This window comes from Thermobia domestica, chromosome 4 (assembly GCF_964235325.1).
Source record: "Thermobia domestica chromosome 4, izTheDome1.hap1.1, whole genome shotgun sequence".
NCBI lineage: Eukaryota > Metazoa > Arthropoda > Insecta > Zygentoma > Lepismatidae > Thermobia > Thermobia domestica.
Window position 1 is genome coordinate 108,378,778 of NC_137457.1, and position 9,504 is coordinate 108,388,281.

General features: G+C 36.7%; 2 protein-coding genes across 2 annotated transcripts; both read left to right on the forward strand.

Moving 5' to 3' along the window:
* The first annotated feature begins 6,257 nt into the window (after positions 1 to 6,257).
* Positions 6,258 to 7,892, forward strand: LOC145682835 (uncharacterized). The gene is made up of 2 exons (XM_081754201.1): positions 6,258 to 6,808; positions 6,905 to 7,892. The coding sequence occupies exons 1-2, from the start codon at positions 6,258 to 6,260 to the stop codon at positions 7,890 to 7,892; spliced, it is 1,539 nt and encodes a 512-aa protein (XP_081610327.1).
* Positions 7,893 to 7,913: 21 nt separating this feature from the next.
* LOC145682836 (uncharacterized) lies at positions 7,914 to 8,717 on the forward strand. Its single transcript, XM_081754202.1, has one exon. It carries the CDS (start codon positions 7,914 to 7,916, stop codon positions 8,715 to 8,717), a length of 804 nt encoding a protein of 267 aa, XP_081610328.1.
* The last annotated feature ends 787 nt before the right edge of the window (positions 8,718 to 9,504 follow it).

The following is a 9,504-nucleotide window of genomic DNA, read 5'->3' on the forward strand; positions in this document are numbered from 1 at the left end:
TGCTGCTCCTATTCTAGATAGATGTTATATTAATCGTACTATCATCCTACAAATATTTGACTACAAAGTCTTCCCCATACACTTCACATTTCATTATGCCATTAAACTAGTGACTATCGCAGGAAAAATGTGTCTTTTACTGAAAATGTTATTCTGTAATGAAAGCACAGCTCTTACAACACCTAGTACTTCCTCGTTTCCTAAAGAATAAAAATAACAGGTTAAATACAAAGACCAAAATTCTAAAAGACCACAATGATGGCAAGTATTTGTTAAGAAAATTTTGGTACGGTCTTGTGTCCAATAATTTCATGCAACACAATATAGAGAGAAACCTGAAGGGAGGTGAATTATTTTAAAAATAAACTATTACAGTTACAATTTTAAATATGCAAAACGCCTAAATTCATACGAAAATATTAGTATCTTGGTAACGGAAATATAACGTTACTCAAGTTAGTTAAACACTGCACAGGTAGAGAGAAACAATTCATTATAAAATGGGAAAGTGGTCCCAAAAATATACTGTAATCACAGGTTGGAGTTTTGAAGATAATTTCTGATGCGACAGAAATTACGAATGCAGCTAACAACAAGTTAAATTAATTATATACAGAGAGCGAAATACGGAAATTTATTAAAAATCTTAAAAAAAGTTAAGATACTAGTGTTAGAGGGGAAAATAGCACAATTTACCAGAAATTTGTTGGCACTATTAGAGCACTGAAATCCTGAATGGAGTTCTGTTGAAAACAATAGTCGTCCGAATTAACGCAGGTTTACTATGTCTAGATAGTAACCAATATTAATATGCATTTCTTTTTAAAAAATATTAATTCCTTTTCAAAATACCATGATGTGAAAAATTACGAATTTGGGGACATCAGAATTGTAGAATGTAAATATCCCGTACCCAAACATATGAGTTTTGACACATACCAGGGTTGAGGGATAGAAACTGAATAAATCCTTACCTTCACCAGTTGAGTAAAGCAAGTAAATTCACCTTCGTACCCATTTCTTGCTCAAATGTGTTGAAAAATTTGCTATTTGAAGACTGCGCTATAACAGACGAATATCTCAACTTTAACTCAAGACTTGCAACTTATGCAGGTATCATTGTTATAGTACACCAGAAATTCAAATTAACCTTTCTTCAGATTGGATTTGTGTGTTCAAGTTATCTTACTTGCAGAGTGCAAGGTTTCCAATCGTCAGGTATTGATTTTTAGTCTGCAGATACTTGTTCTTTGTTAGTAGAATTGCACAAGAATATTATACAAGCTGTGGATACTCTTTAAAAAATTTTTCAAAAAAGTTAAGAAAACTTTAAAGTTCGTATGCAAATTAAGGTGTGTACAAACACTTTCCGTAGAAGACACTTTTGAGCGGATTACACGTTCAATTATAATAGATATGGAAAGTATTAGTTCATTGACAAGTCTATTCCTTTCTCTACCTCCACTCATGTCTTACAAAAAATTCCCCACATGCAGTCGAGAGTTCTTGGTGGATTTCCTTTCTTTTAGTTTATCGTAAGAGTACACCTGGTCTCTGTATGAGATTAGATGTGATTCTTGAGGCACCAATTCGATTAAATCAATCTAAGGTTGCAAGCATTTAGGGCCATATCGAGTGCCTCTGCGAAGATACAAGAAAGGGCGTCTTGTTTCGATTAAGCACTTACGGACCCATCTTAGAAAATATTTTTCAAGTTGCGATCCACATTCGCATGTTCTATCTCCATACAATATTTTTTTTTGTTCCTATAACAGTTTTCCTTCACGGCAGCAACTCGACCAAGTAACAAAGTATAAGGACGTCTTTAGAGCGCTGTCTGCATACTAGCAATAAAGTGAGAAAGTTCACTTTGCTGTGTAGATGACTTTCGTTGGCCGTACCTGGTATGGGCCCGTATCTCGTATATTTCGCCTACACATGAGGAAGGTCAGAAGATCCTAAATCAACAGTCACACATGCAGTGCCATTTTACCGACTCCATTACCTAATTGTAGAACCAGGATACGAATTTGCCAGCCAGAACCAGTTGCAGTATAACCTCCCAAATCCTATAAGGGAATGAATGCTGACTATCATAATCAATGTCCTTTGCTCTAAGCAGCAAGCTAAGAGTAACAACTAGTAACTGACATATGATGATTTACTTGCAGGATGACTTGTTGTGGGGATCAAATTAGTAAGAAATTCGCCAAATGCATTTAAAAGACATAGTGAATATAAAATAAGAAGTAGTTTTCACAAATGACTATCACTAACGATACGATCTTATACATTCCTATTTAACATTGTAGTATCTAAATAGAATAGCTCACATTAGGTGCTATAGATTGTCATGTGGGACCCTGTTTATGGTGTGAGCCATTTGTGGTTGCAAAAATAACTCAAGATTTGGTTTTCTCACCGTCTTCCTATTATACAATCTCTTTTCATTCCTGCACTATTCATCCGGACTGATCCAAAGTCGCCTAAACGACTTAGAAATTCAACCAATCTTTTTAATTAATGTCAGGTGTAAATGGTTCAACAGTTTAAAAAATAATGATTCTCTCGCTGAAACGAATATGTAACAAACTTACAATCGCCCGCTAGAAAAACGCACAGTTACAGAAATGTTGAAGTTTGAATAAATCTTATATACATTAAAACGTCAATTTGTACTATCCTGACCATGTTTTATAGTGGCTAACGTCTCACAGTTACCTGATGCCGGTCAGCTTCACTAACGTTCTCCAAAATGATACCTTATAAACGCACTGTAGTGGCCGACGGCGGTATATCAAAACGGCTGGAGAAAGAAATGAACTATCCCACCGTAAGTCACATACAAAGGGACACGTATCTCTCCCGCAGGCCAGTACAGGAGATGAGGGTCTAAAGGAAAGTTAGACTTAAGACATAGTCAGACAACAACCACTCGATTATCGTTTCATTGTAATTGAATCAGAACAATCGCCTGGCAGGTACCTTAGATGACATGATCTATCTCACAGCTCGACACCGATTTCATAAGGTGGTCAGGTAGTAGGTCCTATTCGAATAGGTGCCGACAATGCAGGAGGGGAAGTCTTGTAAAGTTAACGAAAAAGTTGCTTTTCAGTGATTAATTATAAAAATGTCAATAAATACTATTTAATCATATAACAAATACTATAGCAATATCAATAAGTAACTAATTCACAATAGCCCTTATCCTTCGGGATGACCAGCTTTCATTATGTCTAAATTTTAAGCAAAATTACTTATAAATATTGGATAAGCTTGCATATGTGCATTAGTTTCATTTTAGTATATAGTTTTGTGGTGTTAGTGAATTCTTTGTGATTCTTTTAGTGATTTTTCTGGTGATTTTTAGTGAGTTTTGTTTGCATTGGCTGGTAACAGTGCCTTCAGTGTTCTATTCAAGTTGTGTCTGTGCATTGGACAATGTGTTGTGAAGTGCAGCTAGGGAAACATATTCATTCATAGTTTTAGAAAAACATATTTATTCATAGTCTTTAGAGAAACACATGTTCATTCATAGACAAGATTTACATGTTCTTAACAGTGTTTTAGAGTGCTACTCAGTTTATGTGTGACCGAAGACAAAGTATGACAGTTTAGCAAGCAACCATGTGGTTTAGCAGCAAGCTAGCAACAATTAACTGCGAAAAGAAGTTAAGATAAGTAATTCATTGTACTAATATTTAAATATTATATCATTATATTAACATATGAACAAAGCATGTCATATTTATCATATTAACGCATGTACTTTTGAATAAGAATTGAAGCAAGTAACAGCTAAAGATTCGTTAAGTCTTATTTCTCGATCCTCCATGATATCTGGGTGAATCAGTAATATGGGTTTAATCATACAGTTCATTAGCTGTGGTTGTGATATGCGTGATTTGTAAATAAAGTACATAATTATATCACTCCTTTATACATCATCATTTTTTTGGTCCTCCGTCCACCGGATATCAGAACGAGAAACGTGACTGTGAATTGTTTGTTCTCGTGTGTATTTCTGTGGGTGCCGCTGTCATAGGCAGGACAGATCCTTTCATATGAGTATAGTGGTGTGGTGCATTCAACCCAGCTGAATTCAAGGTTACACGTTTGTAGGTCACTCAGAAGTGAAAAGTAAAATATATTGTCAGCGGTTTGTGTAGTTAAAAAGAAGGATTGAAACAATAGCAGAAGCGCAGTTGGGTCAATTAATTAAGAAACGTGCTTCGGTCAAAGGTCAGGCAACAAGAATACAGACATTTCTTCAAAAACTACAGAATGGAAATAAACCTAGCATACAAGAAGCAAGAACAAGGCTAGTTGCACTTGAAGGGTTTTTTTATTAAGTTTGATGAGATACAGTTAGAAATAGAGCTCCTGGATGAGACGGGTGAACAAGAATCGCACAGAATTACATTCGAGGAACTGTATTATGATTCAAAGGTTAAGTTACAAGAATTTATTGATAGTTTTGAAGAAAAAACGGATTCAGGGACAGCAAATAACAAAGCTGGAAATTCTAGTAGTAGTTCAGTACAATTGCCTAAAATTTCCTTGCCCACATTTTGCGGTAAATACGAGGAGTTGTCACCCTTTAAGGACATTTTCATTTCCCTTATTCACAATAACGAATCATTAAATACAATTTGTACATTTCAATATTTGCGCACATCTCTCAAGGGAGAAGCGTTTACATTAATAGCAAATCTGCCAACAGTAGAAGTAAATTACGAAATTGCATGCAAGCTTCTTGTTGAACGCTACGAAAACAAACGGTTGATAGCTTCGACATATGTACGGGGGTTGCTCAATATCAAGCCAGTGATGAAACAAAACGCTAAAAACAATTTGTAAATACCCCACGTAGTAATTTTCAAGCCCTTGAAGCATTGAATTTGGACAAACCTTTGCATGACGTACTACTAACACAACATTTAGTAGAAAAACTTGATTCGGCAAGCAAAAGGGAATGGGAAGCTGAGCAATGTAGTGACTCCTTTCCATCGTTATCGGAATTATTTTCATTTTTAGAAGGTGTTTGTCAAATGTTAGAAAACATTCGTCCTACTCAATCTGAAAGTACTTATGACAACAAAAGTGTAGAGTCCAAAGCAAAAAGAAAGAATAACAGTCAAGTGAGTTCGTTTGTTACTGTGCTTCCAAATGCATGTAATATTTGCCGTAGCAAAGAAACGCATGCTGGTTTTCGCTGCCCAGAATTTCTGAGTGCTAACATTAATCGAAGAAAGGAGCTCGTGAAGCAAAATAATTTATGTTTTAATAGCTTAGGTAATAAACATCAAGTAAAGGCATGCAAATTAAGTACTTGTAAGAAATGTAATTTTAAGCATAACACACTGTTGCATGAAGACGCTACTCAGGAGGCTACTAACAAAGACAGTTCAAGCAAAGCAAATAACAATAATACTAATGTACGTAAAGTTAAGGAACAGAACCAGGTTAAAGTTCAACCACAGGACTCTTATTGCTCATTTAAGATTATTTATGGTCAGCAAGTCTTATTAGCAACAGCGTTAGTTAACGTAACAGACACTAAAGGTCGTTTTCAACAATGCAGAGTGTTATTACATGCAGCGTCTCAATCGAATTTTGTAAGCGAAGCTTTCGTTCATAGATTAGGCCTCAAGAAAACGAAAAATCGTGTTCCCATTAGAGGTATCAATTCTGTAACCTCCGAAGCTCAGTACAGTGTTGAAGTTCATATTTATTCACGAACATGTGATTTTAATGCAGTGGTCGATTGTTTAGTATTGCCAAACATTACAGGTTGCATACCTTCTAAGGATATTGATTACAGTAATTGGAACTTTCCAAAAGATATCTGTTTAGCCGATCCAAATTTTAATCGCTCGTCGTCAGTAGACATGCTTATAGGTGGGGGGTTATTCTACAGTCTCCTTGAGCCAGGCCAGAAGACTAGAAAAGGAAATTATCCAGTTTTGCAAGAAACGAAGCTAGGATACGTTGTCGTCGGAAATATGCCTTCAATACCCGAAGAAGCCAACCAGTCGGTAATTTTATGTTTTGCTCAGATGGAGACAGACTTGGATACACAATTGAGAAAATTCTGGGAACTCGAAGATCTTCAGACTAAGATTTATACGCCGGAAGAAGAACATTGTGAGAAGCATTTTTTTTAAAAAAATACAACCAGAAATGGAGATGGAAGATTTATTGTCAACTTACCAAAGAAGGAAGAGAATGCAGTTTTAGGAGAGTCTTACAACATGGCACTACAAAGATTTAAGCCGCTTGAAAGAAGATATGCCGCCTTCATGGATGAGTATTTAAGTTTGGGTCACATGCGAAAAGTTACAGAAGAAGACGTGAACAGCACCAGCATTTGGTATCTTCCACATCATCCTGTATTCAAGATGGACAGTACAACAACTAAATTAAGAGTGGTTTTTGATGCAAGTGCAAAAACGTCTAATGGCAAATCATTGAATGACATTCTTCAAGTTGGGCCAATTGTTCAAGATGACTTGTACTCCATTATTTTAAGGTTTCGGTTGTATCCAGTTGCATTTACGGCAGACTTAGAGAAAATGTACCGCCAAATATTAATTCATGATGAGGACAAGTGTTTACAACGCATCCTTTGGAGAAACTCAGTAGAAGAACCGATCCAGACGTACGAACTACAAACAGTGACGTACGGGTCTTCGTCAGCATCCTTCTTGGCAACAAGATGTCTGAATGAAATAGCGGAGGAAAATTCCAAGGAATTTCCAGAAGCGGCAGAAGTAATAAAACACAATTTCTACATTGATGATGTGTTAAAATCAGTACCAAACGTGTCAATGGATTTAGAACTACAGAACAATCTTATTAATATTTTAAGCAGAGCAGGTTTCAAGCTTTGTAAATGGAGTTCTAACAAAGAAGAAGTACTTCAAGGAGTTCCTGAAGACTTCAGGGAAAAACAACAGCCAATCATACTTGGTCAGCAAGATGGTGTTAAGACTTTAGGAATAGCATGGATTCCATTAACAGACCAACTTATAATTTCGAACAAAATTTGTAAAAATGGAACTGCAGTAGAAAGTAATGTTGCAATGACAAAAAGACAAGTCGTCAGCATAGTGTCATCTATCTTCGATCCAATAGGTCTAATCGCTCCAATTGTCATCAAATACAAGAATTTCTTACAAAAGTTGTGGAAGACAGGAATGGATTGGAATGATCCATTAGACACAGTCCTACAAGTTGAGTGGAATCAATTAATGTCTTGGTTATCTGCGATGGCGAAGATACAAATTACAAAAAACGTAATGTCTTCGGAGAACGTTAAGGAAATACAATTACATGGTTTTTGCGATGCAAGTGAAGAAAATTTTGGAGCAGTAGTGTACATCAGGGCTACAGACGATCAAGGAAACATTGAATTCAATTTACTTTGTTCAAAGTCGAAGGTTACACCACTGAAGAAGCAAACCTTGCCTAGATTGGAATTATGTGGAGCACTGTTACTTTCGAAGCTAATAGACAAAACACTATCCATATTGAATATAGAGGTCAGTGGTATACACCTGTGGACAGACTCGACGATAGTTTTGTCATGGATCAAATCACCTCCCAATCGTTGGAAGACATTTGTATCCAACAGGGTGGCTCAAGTTCAGAGAATCATATCAATCAATCAATGGCATCACGTGCCTAGTAAAGAAAATGCGACAGACATAGTTAGTCGAGGAGCGGATCCCAACACTCTTATTCAGTCTCGAGAATGGTGGCATGGTCAAGAGTTTCTTCACACAGTAGAATGGCTATGTCAAGAACAAAATGAGCCAGCTAATATTTCAGAACAGAAGAAAGTCATGATAAGTTTGGTGGCAGTTCATGAAACAAGCTTTATATAAAGGTATTCATCGTTAAACAAAATGTTGAGAGTAGTAGCATATTGTTTGCGATTCAAACATAATTGTCTTTCCAAGAAATCAGAAAGAAGAACCGATAGTCTTGACGCTTCGGAACTTCGTTTAGCGTTACACAGATGTATCAAGATATTACAACATACTACCTTTCATCAAGAAATATTGAACTTGCGGCAACAAATGGAAGCTTCAACAAAGAGCCCAATCAAGGATCTTTTTCCATTTCTGGACACGGAAGGAATGCTAAGAGTAGGAGGAAGATTGGAACATTCAAACTTGGACTACGATAACAAGCATCAATTCATCTTTCCTGCAGGACATCATTTCACCCACCTGATAGTCAAAGAAGAACATAAAAGGTTGCTTCATGCAGGACCACAGCTTCTTATTGCATCTTTGCGTACCAGATATTGGATTCCAAGAGCTAAGAAGATGGTCAAGGCAATAGTACGCAATTGTTTGGTTTGTTTCAAGTGGAGATCAAGAAGTTCATCACAGTTAATGGGGCACCTACCCAAGGAAAAAGTAAATGAAGCAAGACCATTTGTACACGTGGAAGTTGACTATGCAGGATTCTTTTATGTCAAGCCCACGATTCGCAGCAAAACTCAAATGAAAGTCTATGCAGCGTTGTTCATCTGTTTAGCCACTAGAGCAGTTCACATAAAAATAGTTTCAGACTTAAGTTCTCAAGCCTTCATCGCAGCATTGAAGAGATTTATTGCTAGGCGAGGAAAATGCTTATCTATATGTAGCGACAATGGTTCAAACTTTGTTGGCGCCGATCGAGAATTGCAACAATTTTTTTGAATCCAAGACTAACAGAAAGGACATCCTGGAATACTCAGCTCAAGAAAGTTTAGAATGGAAATTCATTCCTGCCAGATCTCCTCACATGGGGTCATGGGAAAGTTCAATAAAATCCATGAAGTACCACCTACGGCGTGTAGCGGGAACAGCAAGTCTGACATACGAAGATTTGAACACGTTACTTGTTCAAATTGAAGCCATTCTAAATTCAAGACCATTGACAGCCATTTCTAACGATCCTACAGATCCAATGTATCTCAGTCCAGGACATTTTTTGATGGGAGCTACACTTCTCAGCCTTCCGGAACCAGATCTACTGGACATACCTATCAACAGATTAGGAAGATGGCAACGGATTCAACAAATGAAGCAGCATATTTGGAAACGTTGGTCAAGGGATTACCTCAACCAGTTACAACAAAGAAGAAAATGGAAGTCAGCTCAGCCTAATCTACAACCGGACATGGTCGTATTGTTAAAAGAAGACAATGTTCCTCCTCAAGTGTGGAAGTTAGGTGTGATTGAAGAAGTTCATCCGAGAGTGATAATTTAGTGCGAGTGGCAACTGTGAAGTGTAAAAGTGGCATTTTTCGGCACAGTGTTGCTAAATTAATTCCTTTGCCCTAGAATATTAATTGATTGTGTCCAATCAAGGAGGGGGAGGATGGATAAGCTTGCATATGTGCATTATTTTTATTGATATTAGTTTCATTTTTGTATATAGTTTAGTTGTGTTAGTGAATTCTTTTGATTTTTTAGTGATTTTTCTGGTGAGTTTTAGTGAGTT

Bases quoted from the DNA above. Each gene is read 5' to 3' on its own strand.
- LOC145682836 (XM_081754202.1), top strand. From the start codon at position 7,914: ATGTTGAGAGTAGTAGCATATTGTTTGCGATTCAAACATAATTGTCTT.
- LOC145682835 (XM_081754201.1), top strand. From the start codon at position 6,258: ATGGCACTACAAAGATTTAAGCCGCTTGAAAGAAGATATGCCGCCTTC. The intron at 6,809-6,904 runs GTTAAAATCAGT...TTGTAAATGGAG, and splicing joins AATTTCTACATTGATGATGT to TTCTAACAAAGAAGAAGTAC.